We start from the raw sequence: 16,086 nt of genomic DNA on the forward strand, positions 1-16,086 counted from the left end.
TGTGCGGCGCCGCCACTGTTTGAATCCCACCACCATTGGAACCTGTTATTAAAAATTTTGGATCCCACCACTGCCTAGAGCCCACCTTCCAAAGCAACCATTCCTTCAGGCGAACAGATCTGAGTCGCCTGGAGATCAGTAGTAATCCTAGGAGATCTCCACCCACCACCTGGCCATTGGCATCCTTAGGCTTGTGCCTTCTTCCCCTGATCTGAAAACCACAGGATTTGTGCCACTCTGCTACTCAAGAGCCCAAATGGAGAAGCCTACCACCACTTGAGCCACCATACCCAGCACTTTTTTTTGGGGGGGGGGGGTGTCGTTCAGAGAACAGAAAGCATGAGCCTATTCATAACTGTGGGGCACTTGGGTGGAAACCCGCTCTGCTCCGTTGGCGCCCGCCCAGGGGACTCGAGTCTCTCCCCTCACCCCACACACAAGCTCCACCGGTGGAGCGGAGTCCAGCCCGCCATCTCCAGCCCTTCAGGCTCCCTTTTCTGGGCACCGCACGCCCCACTTCCTTGGCAGAGTCTGCCCCACCGCCTCAGGCCTGCCCACGAACTGGATAGCGCCCCCAGGTCAGCGCCCCCCGCCCCATTTCCCCGCCTTTCCCCTCCCACAGCCCCGCCGCCGTTTCCCGACACCTTCGCCCATCCCAGCTCCTCCTCCGGGCTTTCGCGCTCCTCCTCCGGTCGCTCCAGCCGCCGTGCCTCCTCTGGGTGGCAGCCCCGGGGAGTTGTGTCGCTCTCGCCCCCGACCCGCGGCTCCCTCGCTACTCTTTCACTCGGCCCTGCTGCTGCCAGAGCCGGTCCAAGTTGCGAAGTCTTGTGCGCGCGCGGGGTGGGGTGGGGATAGAGACCGGCGCCTGCTTCTCCCTCGCCTCTCGGTCGCCTGCTTGGAAGCTGCTTCCAGCCTCCCGCAATGAAGGTCAGTGAGTGACTCGGGACCCTGTCAAGGTTCTTCTGCCGCTGTCTAGCTGCAGGAGAGGCTGGGCCACTTGCAGGTCTGCACCCCTCTTCTTTCTTGCGTGCTTTAGGAGAGCCTGGGCCACTTGCAGGCCTGCACCCCGCTGCTGCGGCTTCCCCCGGGCATGTGCAGCAGAGGCGCAGAAGAGCGTTCCCGGCACAGCAGCGCAGAAGTCAGTGGGGCTGAGGCGTCCTGCGTTCGCCCCCCCCCCCCAGCTCTGCGTTTATACCTGTACGATTCACTTTCAATTCACTTTTACAATTGTTTGCAAGTGGATTTTGCTATTTCGCACAGTAAAATCCAGCTGCAAAGTGCATTGAAAGTGGATTGAAAGTGCTTTATTCTGCATGTGCGAAAGCGCCCTCAGACACAACCCTAACTGTAAATGCCACTTTCTTGTGGCGCTGCCCCTGAGCGTTTGCAGCGTGCGTTTCTCCACATCGATCAAGCAACCTGATCTCCACGTCTGGAACTAGAGGTGCGGACTCAGATGCGAATCCCAATAAAATAACATACATGAAATGTTATTTTAAAATAACACGCAGAAATTAAACAGGACGAGCAGAATCAAAAACCTGTCAGATGTGTCGATGAGCCCAGCCTTTTAGTCCAGAGCACAGGTGTCAAACTCGTGGCCCTCCAGATGTTATGGACTACAGCTCCCATCATGATGGGAACTGCAGTCCATAACATCTGGAGGGCCGCAAGTTTGACACCTATGGTCCAGAGTTACCAACCTCCTGGAGACCTCTCGGAATTACAACTGATCTCCAGATGGCAGAGATCAGTTTTCCTAGTTGGTTTGGCAGCTGAACACTCTGGTATTATAATCCACTGAGATCTTTCTCCAGGACTCACTCCTTAAATATCCAAAAATTACCCAAATCAGAGTTGGAGATCTCAGCTGCCTCTGGGAAGCTGACACGCAAGTCATGAAGACAACATCTCAGTGTCTTGTACTTAGGGATACATTGTCTCTAAACACAGAATACTGCTTACACAGGAAGAAACTTAATGTACCTTCAGGATGTGGAGCCCTGTCAGTCTACACCACCCAAAATAAGGAAGTGCCTGGGCTAACAAATCTGTTGTGGTGTAACTGTGAGCCACAGATCGCTTGTGTAGTGTCAGATTCAGAGAATGTATGTTGAAATCATGTGGGTTATAGACTGTGGTGCATAGTACATTGCCAGGAAGTTAGGTATTAACACTGCAGTCTTCAGCACAAACCTGGTTCAGTTTATTTGTTAACTAAAAAAAGGTTTCAGGGACTGACAAAGGTTTAAACACAAAACATGATACTAAAAAAAGGTGAACCTCATGTAGAAATACGTCTAATGTTTAGATCACAGTTGACCTATTCAAGAGAAAAGTAGACTAATATTCTAGTGCGGGATTAAAAGTAATCTAGAAAAAAAAGAAGAAAACCCAATGGCCTACACTTCCTTGACGTAAGAGTAAATAACATATTTGTAGAATTATTTGGATTATGGTTTTTTGTGGAAGAATTAATGAACCTACTGGTAAAAGCAGCTAGCTTCCTTGATTGGCCTGCTTCATCTTCTGACCTTATAGAGCAGATACCAGGCACAGTGCATGGCGAAAGACTCTGAGATGGTTTTTCATGACCTACTGTGTAATCCCCTGCCAGAGTTAGTCTTGTCTTAAGTCCGTTTATTTCAGTGCACTGAGGCTGGAGTGACTGCAGAGGATGGCATCGCCAACATCTAGATCCAATTTACAATTGAAAGCCTCCTAAGAAAGCCCTTGTGCCCGATGGCCCAGGGCAGCCTGATCTCTCCAAATCTCGGAAGCTAAACAGGTTCAGTCTTAGTGAGTACCAAGGAATACCAGGGGGCGTGACATGGAGCCAGACAATGGCAGAGGAGCTCTGTTAACTCTCTTGCCTTGAAAGCCCTACTGCAGAGGTGTCAAACTCGCGGCCCTCCAGATGTTATGGACTACGGTTCCCATCATCCCCTGCCAGCATCATGCTGGCAGGGGATGATGGGAACTCTAGTCCATAACATCTGGAGGGCCGCGAGTTTGACACCTATGCCCTACTGGGTTGCCATAAGTCAGCTGCAACTTGATGGTCCTTTGCATGCACACAAGAAATCCCTTAGGATGACTGATGGACTAGGCAACTGTGTCTAAATTGGCAGGCCATGCTATGCAGGGAAAGTGCTCTGGAATAAAAGCACCAATTACATAACTGAGCTCATCTAGTGAGGCCAAGTACTAATCCACAGAGCAATATAGATGGTGATTGGAAGGCAAATTATTTGCATGGAGTGGCTTCCTGTGTGAGTCGCAGCACCTTCTTTCTCTTGACCAGAACCCCTTGGCTGATAACTGTATTCTAAATAATGTTTCCTATTAGGACATTACACCAGAGGCGTAGCTCCAAGGGGACGGGGGGTGCACAACGCACTGGGCGCGCACCCCTGTGGGGGTGTGGCGGGGCATTCTTTGGCGGGACGGGGACTTCCGGGGCAGGAACGGGGGCGGAGGACACACCAGTGCACCGGGTGCTTTCCCCCCTTGCTACACCTCTCCATTGCACTTCTTAATCATCATGTGTATTAAACTTATGTACTGGTGACCAGTGATTGGATTTGCTGGTGAAGCAACTTTTCTTTTTATCCCCTCCCACCAATTATTTTTGCTTTTTGTGCTAAGGGTGAAAATGGATGTTTAAAAAGTCCAGAGGGGACTTCGATTGGTGTAATTGGTTGCTGTGTTTTTGATCAGTTATTGTTTCTGACCTTTGTAACATCTCTCTGCTCATGCCTTTCTGCTGCTTGTAACTTTTAAGTATTGCTATATATCCTATGAATGTATCCCTGACCTGGGTAGTTCAGGTTAGCCTGATCTCATCCGATCTCAGAAACTAAACAGAGCGGGCCTTGGTCAGTACTTGGAAGGCAAACCGCCAAGGAATACCGGAGTTGTGATGGCAAACCACCTGTGAGTGTCTCTTTCTTTGAAAACTCCACGGGATTGCCGTAAGTTAGCTGTGTCTTGATGCTCCCCCCCCCCCCCAATGATGTATGCTTAATGCATTTGACTGAAAAAGCTTAGAGCACTTTCCCACATGCAGAATGATGCACTTTCAATCCACTGTCAATGCACTTTGCAGCTAGATTTTACTGTGCGAAATAGCAAAATCCACTTTCAAACAATTGTGAAAGTGGATTGAAAGTGCATTATTCTACCTATGGGAAAATGCCCTTTAGACTGAAATAAATTTTGTTGGCTTTTAAGGTGACAGTAGATTTACTTTTGTCTGATCCTATAAAATTAGAATCCATGGAACAAATAGTCCTTCCTTCTTCCTTAGCTTAAGCCTTTACAATTTAAATGACAGATGCACATACTAATAAATCAAATGCTGCCTGTACAATTTAAATGACAGATGCATGTACTAATAAATCAAATGCTGGTTTGGCTGTCACCCTTTCCTGACTCCCTAACGCTTCAGGAAGTCTGTGTGCCACTGTATTTTTCAAAGAATTCGTTTAAAAGTCAGAAGACAGGAAATGTTTTTTGGAAAGTGAAAAGTGGTTCTGCACAGACGCTTTGGTGGCATCAGAAAGAACCAGCCAATGAAGGTCACGTGCAGTTGACTTTTGCTGCGAACCTCAGAGTTCTTGTCTGGAGAAGAAAGGCTGGTTGCAATTCACTGCCGGGAGAGGATGCTTCCAAAGGGACTTCACCACTCTAAAAATGTTCTGTCTTACATCTTCTGGTAGCAACAGGATGGAACTCATGGATACTCATTGCCACAGACCACTGCCTGGAAAAGAAGCCATGAGAAAAAGCAGGGCTACATCATGTTTGACCTTGAAGCTTACAGTGCTTCATTGAAAGCTCACAGTTGGGTGGTAGGTCAGTTGTGGACTAGATTTAATCTGCCAGCCATTAGCACTGTATCACTACTGAGTGCACATGGAAATGTATGAGATTTTATATACACAACAACATGTTTCTAACTTTGATTTGTTTTCTTCCAGACTTTGGCAAAATATCTGCTGGGATTTCTTGCACTTGCAGCTGTTATTATCGTCATTGCTGTTCCTGTTGCTTTATTGACAAAGGAAAGTAAGTCCACGGAGGTCATAATCTATTAATAGACTCTAGTTTGCTAAAACAGCACTTTCAAAAGTTATCCAGCACAAGATGCAAAGCCTTAATGTTAGTCAAGAGAGACTACATAGTACTTTGGGTGAGGACTATGTTAACATAAATGTATAACCTAGGAAGTTAATACGCTGCTACGTGACTTTAGGAAATGTTTCCTGCGGATGGCTAAACTCGGCAAAATGATGGCAGGTCTGAAAGTTTGAACACATCCTATAGAAAGAAGAGGGTCTGTCCCATTTTTAAAAGCAAATGGGGGCAGGTGGGTAAAATGGGCCACAGTGTTCTTGCTGCCTGTCCTTCTCTCCAAGTGCTTCTTTAAAAAAAAATCAAGCTATGTTCTGATATAAGAGGCAACCTCCAGTGAGAGAAAAGTGGAGAGACAGAGGGTATTAGTGATAGGTTGGGTGGGTGGGTGGGAGGAAGAGTTCTGCACTTTGCAGCTGTACGCACCTGTTTCACCACTAACAACGGATATCTTCAAACTTCCTCTTTCTATGAGAATCAGGCAGATCAGCATTTAAGCAGCTTTATCCCCAGTCCAATAAATCTTAACTCTAAAACAGAATTCGGTATTGTTCAAGCAGAGAGAATGATTAGGGCCAGTTTTTCAGAGACTGAAGTTTATTCTGCCCGTTGCTCTGTGCATGTGGATGAAAAAGAATCTTGGCAACCCATGAACTCAGTGATTTGTGGTTTTGTGCGTGTGTTAAATGCCATCAAGTCACGTAAGGCGATCCTATCAGTCGTTAACAGTCCTGTCGTTAACAGTCTTGCTCAGGTCCTGCAAACTGGGGGCTGTGACTTCCTTCCTTCCCACAAAAAAAAAGCACTCTACCCAGGCACTCAATATAAAAGGTGTGAATGTATGTATAAAGGTGCCCAAATATATGAAAAAGACTCTTATACAAACTACGCCCAGTGGATCTGAACAATCTAATGTGTGAGTGGAATCACTCAAACCACAAACAAGAACAATCCAGTCTACCACAATTCAGTAAACCACACTGTAGAGCACAAACAGATATTCCAGATATAAATAAATCCTGTTTCGTAGGGAGGCAACCTCCCAAATTCTTCAGTAACAGAGCTGGATGCTTAAGGGTGGCGAACTCCTCCTTAAGGTCACGTGCTGCTTCCCCCTCCAGGCTTCCTCCCCCTCCTCAGGATTCCATTGCCCATCCATTACCAAATACTTAAGTGATACGTACAGTGGTAACTTCCTGATTAGACCATTCTGACAAATCTATTATGTGAGATTTCCTTAGAAAGGGTTTTTTTTAAATGCATTTGGTTCAAGATGCAGTGTCCTGGAATAAGGGACAGTTGTCAAACTTACAACCATTTTGTTTCAACTCCATTGGTAGTTCCAATTCAGAATTCTAGTTCTGACCTTTGCAATTTTCAGTGAGCTGAGTCCAAGACTCCTGTCGCACCATCTGTCATAATAAGAACCTGCCCATACACTAAGGTTGTCAGGTGATACTCTCCTATGTGTCCCTCTGCTCACAGAGGTTTCGTGGGAAAACGTGACAGTCTTTAATTGCAGATTAAAGATTGTTGAATGCCTGCCTTTGTAAAGCACACCTGACAAACATCTCTCCTTGATTAAGGAGAATAGTATAAACAATCCTTTTTTGATGGGTATTTACATTAATTTGGACTATGTCAATGGAATTCTGTTTGGGCTGGATCATTGTGTGTTGTTTTGGTGGTTTTTAGGATTGTATTCAGATTGTTTTTATTCATGGTTTTATCTAGTTGCATGGTTTTTGCAAACTGTATGGGAGCATCAGGCCAAACAAAAGCAGCATATAAACATTTTAAACAGTTTTGTGAATTGGATACCTAGTGGGCGAGGGGAAATCCCACCCCATCTTCTCTGGACTCTGCTTCTTCTCTTCTAAGGCCCCTTCCACACATGCAGAATAATGTACTTTCAATCCACTTTCAATGCACTTTGCAGCTGGATTTTACTGTGCAGAGTAGCAAAATCCACTTTCAAACAATTGTGAAAGTGGATGGAAAGTGCATTATTCTGCATGTGCGGAAGGGGCCTTGTAGTGCCTCTGTAGTTGCTCAATTGTCTACGGTCAGTTTTTAGCCAGCTGCCCAGTTTTCTTTTCCACCTTCTCCTTGCCCATCTGTTTAATGATCTATTGTCCCTCCTTGTCCACTTACCCTATTTTTCCTCCCTTGCTATTGACTACTGGGTTGTTCCCCTCCACCAGCCAATTGCCCCTACCCCTTTTTCCTGGTGTTGCGTAACAATTTTAGGTTGACAGCCCAAGATCTTGACCCCCACACAGGTTGTCTGCTCATGTACCACCAACATCACTGTTTATTTTGGGGGTGCAGGTATAAAGTTGTATTTTCTGAAAAAATATGTTTGTTTTTTTTAAACCTGAGGCTGTGTATACTTTAGTCTTGGTTGACCTTTACAGATCCATTATGATCAGGGTATGTGATGTTGACATTGGATTTGATACTGTAACACAAATTTCAAATTACCTGTGATGATTTCCTCCTTGTAAGAGCCTCTTGCATCAGCAGAGAGCTCCTTCAATGAAAGAAACATGTCACCCTTCAAAGATTAAATTCCTGTTTAACTGGATAAAAAGATACTGCTGATTAAAAGACATAGGTGTTAAGAGAAGAAGAGGAGTTTGGATTAATATCCTCCCTTTCTCTCCTGTAAGGAAATTCAAAGGGGCTTACAATCTCCTTTTCCTTCCCCCCTCACAAAAAACACCCTATGAGGTGGGTGGGGCTGAGAGAACTCAGAATAACTGTGACTAGCCCAAAGTCACCCAGCTGGCATGTGTTGGAGTGCTCAAGCTAATCTGGTCCACCAGATAAGCCTCCTCAGCTCAAGTGGCAGAGCAGAGAATCAAACCTGGTTCTCCAGATTAGAGTGCACTTACTCTTAAATACATCACACTGGCTCTTAACCACTACACCATGCTGACCTCTGTTATGACCTTAAAATCATCTTGGATTGTCAACCTGAGATTGTTACACAACACCAGGATCTTGGATTGTCAACCTGAGATTGTTACACAACACCAGGAAAATATTTTAAAATTTAAAACTGGCCTCAGCCAGGGTCAGAACATTTTCAGCCTCTGCAGGAGATAATGCAATTTGCAGGGCCTGTAAGATGGAAATGTTGCACTAGGCCTATGGTTGAGGATGCTACCGTTCTACCATCTTGATTGGCCTTCTTTCATGACTTCTTCTGTCCTACCCTGGCAAAGTGCTCCCAAAATTTTAACTGTCACTGTGAGAGCACGCTGAGCAGCCCTCCAGTGTTTTTGGCCATTGAGGTAGCGTAAATGGATATTTATTTTCCCCCTTACAAAAATGAGTAAACTAAATAAGAAAACAATAAACAGTGGGTTATATGATAAAGATAAAAGTCCACAAACCCTTTTCTTTTTCCGACAGACTCCCTAAGATGAACAAAGGCGCAAGAGGCTATTAGAGCTTTCCAAAGTTTAACAAGTTTAACAAGCCAAATTTTTATTTTCAGGAGCTAAAAGGTGTGAGCAAGGTCAAAATGTTTACAAGTTAACTGAAATGAGGTCAATCAGCAAGTTGGTTTATAGTTAAATACAGGCTTCAGCTTTCTGCTATGTTTGACACAAGTTGATATTTGAGTTCAGCTTTTCTCTATCTCTCCCTGAGTTGTTACTATGTCAGGCTTCCCCCATAGGATGTTCTATTTAAATAAATAAATGGGGCTTGAGCTGGAATGGGGGGATTTTTAAAAAACATGCCACTTTTCAAAAAATGTGCACAAGGGAGTGATTGCTCCCCTTGCACCTCTGTTAGCTGTGCCACTGCACACATTTACCTTTTCAAATTCAAGGCAACTAGCAGCAGTTAAATAAGGGGCATGAACGTCTTCCAAGCATTTTATCTTGGTTTTGTGTTTGAGCAATTATTTCTTATGAAACACTTGACTCCTAAAGCCGGGTCAAAGTCCTCTCTGATAAAAGGCTTATTTGAAACGATAGCTGAATTCTTCAGTTGTGTTTAATCAAATACTAGCTTGGTGTTTAGGGAGTAGAAAAGAGTTGACTAAAATCCCTTAAATTTGTGACATTTTATCTGGAGTCTTTGGTTGCCACCATTATCCCTGTATCTAATTCTGAACTGTGCCATAGAGTATGGATCAAAAAGTCCACACTGTGAGGCCAGAGATAGTCAGGAGTGATCTTTTAAAAGCCTGAGGGTTTGTAGAACAATATGAAATGTAAAAAAAAAATCCTGGAAAAATGATAGAAGCAGTGTCTGCTTCTTTAAGAAAAGCAGAGATGTAACTGTCAGCCTTCTTTGTTGTCTCTCTACTTTGAGTAGATTGATTGAATGATATAATTACACCCAATGAAAAGAGAGAGCAGAATTACCTGCCTCTGCTAGCAGCTGATTGGAAGGAAGCAATCATTCAGATATACACCAGACAACATCCTTTGTAGATCAATACTTTGGCCTTAAAAGACAACATGATTTAATTGTTTCTTGCAATCAATCCTGTCATGTCAGTTCAGTACTTAGTACATAGTTTTGGAATTACTAACGTATGGACAAGGATGAGAATATATTAGGGTTTGGGGTTCAAAGGTTTTGACGTTAAGTAAGGGTGTAACCTGAAAACTCCTTTCTATCCAGAGAGAATTATGGTTTATCATGACTGTAGAGGAGTGTACGCTTTCAGGTCTATACACGGCTTTAGAAACATGTTGGTACTAGTTTCAAAGGCTGAAAAATACAGCTTCTGTGTATCATATCTATTAGCCAACATATATGCAGGGAAGACTGCAGTATTCCAAGATTGCATCATACTGAAGACAGATTAAATTAACTCGCTCCGGAGATTTAGCATTGCTTAAAGTCTAGATTATTAGATCAAGAATATCAGTTTCTCCTGAGCAAAGCGCAAAGCTCTTGCTCTCCAATATTCTTTGGGATTATCCCTCAGAAATCTAGCCCTGCTATATACCTGGAACATCTTGTTAATTACAATTGCAGATGGGTCATGACTAGAGCAAGGTGTTACTCTTTTCCATCAGTACATCTTCAAAGTCGCTTCTCTAATATCCCACAAAATGAGCGTTGCTGTCGTTTCTGTCCTAATACAACTGATTCACTTTCTCATATTCTGCTTCACTGTTCAAAATACAACAACATCAGAACTGATTTGAGAACTGTATTACCAACAGGATTTATGCTCCTTTCTGATAAGATAAAAATGGCTAAGCTTCTAAATAACTCTAATGCTGAAATCTCTGAAGCTGTTGCTACATTTTTACTCTGTGTACTGCAAGTTGTGCAATAATGATCTTTTTATTGTATTTGGAACTCATGACACACTCCGGTTTTATGCCTAATAAAGGTTTTGGATTTGGATTAAATTAACTCTAAATTCACTTAGTTTTTATAGGATTTTAAAAAATATTTGCTATTTAAAAAATAATTATTAATCCCACATAGCAAGGAGACTCAGGTGATAGGTGCAAAGAATGCTTAGAGAGAGCGAATCCAGACTAAATCAATTGAAGTTCATATTGTCTGGGTTAGGGGTCCCTGACATGGGGCCCATGGGTGGCATGGTTTTTGCTGACACTTTTTCTGGTGCCTGTCAAGTGCTTTTAGGGAGTGGGAGGGCCCAGCAAGACTTCTGATTGACTTTTGGAGGTTTGATTGCCTGTGCTGCTTTTTCAACATGTTGCTTTGACTGCACCAGTCCCTTCAGCACAAGGGTCCGCACCAGAGGTGGGATGCAGCCTATTCGCACTTATTTGGTAGAACCGGTTACTAAAATTTTCTCAGTTCGGAGAACCGGTTATTAATGATTAACTCCACTAGGGACAAGGGGGTAATCTCTGTCCCTGGGTACAACAAATCTCGTCAAGTGGAGGATGCAAAATCACCACCCAGGGCCCCCTGCGGCCCCCCTGCCCCCCATGGCACCCCCCACGTGTGTATGAACTGTATGAAATAATACAATATATAGTAATTCTATTTTTTTGTTCATTGGTATAAAAGTTGGGAAAGTATAGGTAAAGATTTTTCATTTTCTTTTTTCCCCTTGAAATTTATATTGGAAAGAGAAAAGTTTAAACTACTCTTTTAGATTAAGGATTTTGGATCTCTCCCTCTGTTAGTTTTCTTTCAATAGATAAAGTAGTTATAGGAATCTGAAGGGGAAGTAGAAAGTAGGGAGGGAAGGAAATATGGGAAGGAGGGAGGCAATATAGGATATTTTAGTTGGAGGGTTGAGAGAGTTAGACAATTAGAAATGTTTGTAATATGTTAACAGTTGTAAACAGTTTTTGGTTTCTCTCCTTAAAATCAATCAATATAATTATATGAAAAAGAAATAATACACTACCTTTCGGTATATTGCTTTTTAAATACTTTAAACAGTCATTATTTGAATCTAGAGGCGGGACGAAGGAACTGCACCTGGGGTGCGCGCACCCTGCGTTCTTGCCACAGCCCTGCCCAGGAAAGCCCCGCCCCTGGAATGCCTGGCCACGCCCCCGTCGTGCCCCGCCCAACCCCATTGGTGCTACGCTACTGTTTGAATCCCACCACCATCAGAACCTGTTACTAAAATTTTTGAATCCCACCACTGGTCCGCACTGTGTTATTAAAGGCAAACTGTGGCAATTATTTTGAGACTGTCTCCGCCTCCTGTGTCAGTAATTTTGTGGCAGCCTTTTTGTTGCTGTGTCCAGAATTCCAAATTTACCCTCACAGTCAAAAAAGTTGGGGCCCTCTGGTCTGGACAGTCTCTATGTAGGATTATGTAGGTAAAGTATTACTTTCATAGTGAGCCATCTAATCCTGTTCTATCTGTTGTGTTGATGGTTCTCCACTCATTAGAAGCTGTTCCAAGATTGTGTACCTGAGATTCCAAGGAATGAGTCCGATACTTTTATCTGTAAAGCTTATGGTTTACCATTGTACCATCTTTCCTCTTTTGCATGAAAAGCTGCTTATACATACTAGTGATTATCTAGCTTTGTAGCTGTCTCTGTTCTCATAGCTGTTGACAGTGTCATCAGGACATGGCAGGGATCTCACCCTGCCAAAAAAATCAGGTGAATCATCCAAAATGCAAGCGCGTGCCAGCAGTGTCTTTATGACTGCTGTTTATGTATTGAGTAAAGGTTCTGTAGGGAAAATAAAAGTATACTCTCTGCATTTTTCCCCATGAATCATTCTCATCTCTTCAAGGAGAATGCAATTCAGATGTCAGTTGTGAGTTTGTTCTTAGTATCCTGCTTGGAACGGGCAGTAAAAATGTCCTTCTTTATTGTCAAAAGCAGGAAACAAGTTAGAAGTGGTGAACAAGTGATATGTATTCTGTAAGGAGCAATATAATGATATGTAAAACAACATGTGCTTGGAGTGTTGTATGGTGGAGAGAGATAGGGTGTTACGCACACCTTCTTTTAATTGACTCCACATATTCTCCTGCACAAAATTAGCGGGGTAAGGAAGGGAGCATGGTCGAAAGGGTGAATCAGTCAATCCTTAAGATGCATAGAGAAATCAAATAAATAGCTCAGAGATACCCTGGATTACTTTTCCCTGATAAAGGGAAGAGTTTTGGGATGTAATTTTCTTTGGGCCACAGTTTTATGCCCAATTATGTGGTAATAAGTCCTCCGGACCTTGGTAATATTTACTTCTGAGTAGAGCTGCTGAGGGTTGCACATTGCTGATTGATTAACTTGGGAATAAATATAATAAAAATCACTGTGGCCTTGACATAAATGAGTTAGGACAAATCTAAGTTATTGCTATTTAAGAGGAACTGAACTGCATGTGTTTATACAGTTTTGCCTACAGAAAGTAAATCCGTTATATGTGATGAATTGTTATCATTTAATCATATTAGTGCTCTTTTCCCAACATAAAACTCAAGGTGTGATGCATAAAATTCATAGGAGGTCCTACCAAAACCAGAGTTTTGGCAAGGCTGCTGGGTCATACTTTGGAATTCTGGAGGAGGAATGTTCCAGTTGCCAGGAACAAAATTATAGTACCGACATATTTTGGTTCCTGAAACAGGAAATCTAAAGGCACCCTCTGAGATTGCAAAAATATAAAATGCAGTTAAACTACTTACCATGTTCTGCTTTTCAAACGGTACTCTTGAATCTATTACCTGCAAGAGGCACCTCGACCTTATTTTTGACAGGGGCCAGCCCTAAGGATATCAAAAGATCAGTTGATGATTACTATTGTGATGCCCAGGCAAGTACAAGATTGTTTGTGCAAATTTTGCTAATGCTGATTAGTCACTTTCCTCTTTGTTACCAGATAACCTAAAATAGCTTTAATGTGGCATAAACAGAGTGCCTTCTAGTTTGCCAGTCTGGGTTCCTGGGATACTAGTCACAGTGGCACGTACGTACCCTACTACTCTAGAGAGCAAAACTTGAAGTCTTCCTCCAGCAAGATGGAGTCTTCCTTTAACTGAAGTGTCTCTTCTTATCCTGGGGGAATTTTCTCCAGCTGGGATGCATACTGGCATCTTCTCATCACTTCAGTAACAGAATATTCCAGTGTGATGTAGTGGTGGACTCTAACCTGGAGAGCTGGGTTTAAGTCCCCACTCCTCCACATGAGTGGTGGACTCTTATCTGTTGAATTGGATTTGTTTCCCCACTCCTACACATGAACCCTGCTGGGTGACCTTGGACTAGTCACAGTTCTTCTGAACACTGTCAGCCTCACCTACTTCACAAGGTGTCTGTTGTGGGAAGAAGAAGGGAAGGAGTTTAACCCTTTCCACACAGGCCAATGAACTAACCACGGTATGAAACCAATGTTGGGGGGGGGGGGAGCTTCACATGGATCCTGCTCCTAATGTGAGTTTGCTCTGCATCCCCCCCCCCCCCGGGGTTTTCAAGAATCGCACTATCTGCGATTCTTTTGTTTTAATGTGGATTGCAACCGTGGCCTAACAAATGGCTGTCCCGGGAAGCGCATTACTTGGATGCGCTTCCCTTTTTTTCAGTCCCTGCCTCTGCTGCAGAGCTATAGAGGAGCACAGAGATGGCAACATGGCTGTGGAGGTCCATGCCTGCCTGTCTTTCTAGCTATGCAGCAGAGGGAGGGAGGTGGGTGAGTGGGGGAAGCGCCTCTATACAAAGGTGCATGCCCTGGCCAATGCACTCACTTACCACGGGATGCCCAGCTATGCAAACAGCCTGGAGCTACAATGGGTTCATTTATCCCTCCTGCAACCCACTTTACATTTGCAGTGCCAATAGTGCCTTTGTAAGCTGCTTTTAGACTCCTTACAGTTGAGAAAAGTGGGGTATAAATCCAAACTCCTTCTTCTCCTCCACTGCCAGATTTGCAAACAGATTTGCCACTGTATGTATGGTATCCCTGTTTTTAGACATTTCAAAAGCATTCTGTAGGGTCTTGTGATCCTCATACGTAGGCAAGTGATAAGATGGAATGTTATCAGGCTTCCTTCCTTCCTTCCTTCCTTCCTTCCTTCCTTCCTTCCTTCCTTCCTTCCTTCCTTCCTTCCTTCCTTCCTTCCTTCCTTCCTTCCTTCCTTCCTTCCTTCCTTCCTTCCTTCCTTCCTTCCTTCCTTCCTTCCTTCCTTCCTTCCTTCCTTCCTTCCTTCCTTCCTTCTGGCTATTCTGTTGGTAGCCTGTAGTATTGCTAGAATGCTGCATGTCAGGTGGTCTTGCAGCACTGTGGAACAATAGGGGCAAAAGTTAATCAGTGCAGTCTCCAACCAAGATAGGTATAGTTAATGCTTGAAGCACGTCAGAACAACTGATAGGATCATAGGCCGAATATTAGATGGACTGTGTTTTCTAGTAAGCACGACACAAAGAGTCCAAACAGTGCTAAAGAATTAATTGCACACATTAGTGTACAATGTCGCAATCCTAAGACACTTTCTTGGGAGTAAGCCCTACTTAACAGAAGAGGAAAGGGGAGAAAAGAGGAAGGCCAGCTAAGCTGGAAAAAAATCATTGATGTCCTCAACCATATGCAGAACAGTCTTGTCTTACCGGCTCTGCAGGGCCCTAGACAGAGCATTCCACCAGGCCAGGGCCAAAGTCAAAAAGGCTTTGGCTCTGGTTGAGGCCAGTTGGACACCTTTTGGGCCAGGGATATCCATTAAGTTAGTATTTACAGAGCATAATGCTCTTCGGGTCTGTATGGGGAGAGGCGGTCTCATAGATACAATGGTCCCAGACCATTTTGGGCTTTAAACGTTAGTAATAGAACCTTGAACCTGATTTGGCATATACAGTACGGTATATACAGTATGGACTTCAATGTATTTACTCTTTTATGCTGAAGAATAAAGAGTGGGAAGATAATGTGTCTGATAAAGGTATGCAAATGAATTGTGCTGTGCAGTACTCGCTCTTAGTCTGAAATTGCCTTCAGAACTTCAAAAGAATCTGTGCTTATTAGTCTGCTCATCATTTTTTTTTGCCTTATCAAGCTATGGCAGATGGTTTTACTACGCAAGGCACAGAATGAAGGAGAAATAAATCTATGGACTTTAAAAAAATCTTTAATGAATACTTTGAGAGAAAAACATCCACAAGAAACCACACTGACATTCCAAATGCATTTACTGTCCCTAAAGTTCAAGTATAATAATAGCATAAAGGGTTATCCAGATGCTTTATGTGCAAGCTGTTCATTGGTAGCCTAAATCTATCCAGCATCAAGCAATCTTACCTTTTTTTCTTTGTTCTGACAGGTAACCCTACACCTGACCCTCGCAGAAAATATACTCTACAGGATTACTTGGATGAAAATTTGCAATCCAAATCATACAATTTTAAGTGGATTTCAGGTGACCAGTATAAATGTCTAGAACGCTTTTGCTGCCTCTTTGAGCCTTAAGGTTGTTTCAAAGAATACTTTAAAAAAAAAGTATTTGCAACAAATCTGCAAACATGTCCCTAG

The 16,086-nt window shown here is 43.4% G+C and overlaps 1 protein-coding gene across 1 annotated transcript in view; it reads left to right on the forward strand.

Moving 5' to 3' along the window:
• The first annotated feature begins 731 nt into the window (after positions 1–731).
• DPP4 (dipeptidyl peptidase 4) overlaps positions 732–16,086 on the forward strand; it is a 73,761-nt gene continuing 58,406 nt past the window's right edge. Inside the window, exons 1-3 of the mRNA XM_048486461.1 lie at positions 732–927; positions 4,983–5,070; positions 15,878–15,973. Of these exons, the coding sequence (XP_048342418.1) occupies positions 922–927; positions 4,983–5,070; positions 15,878–15,973 (190 nt within the window). The 5' untranslated portion in view covers positions 732–921. The remainder of the gene's footprint in view (positions 928–4,982; positions 5,071–15,877; positions 15,974–16,086) is intronic.

This window comes from Sphaerodactylus townsendi, linkage group LG02, assembly GCF_021028975.2.
Source record: "Sphaerodactylus townsendi isolate TG3544 linkage group LG02, MPM_Stown_v2.3, whole genome shotgun sequence".
NCBI lineage: Eukaryota > Metazoa > Chordata > Lepidosauria > Squamata > Sphaerodactylidae > Sphaerodactylus > Sphaerodactylus townsendi.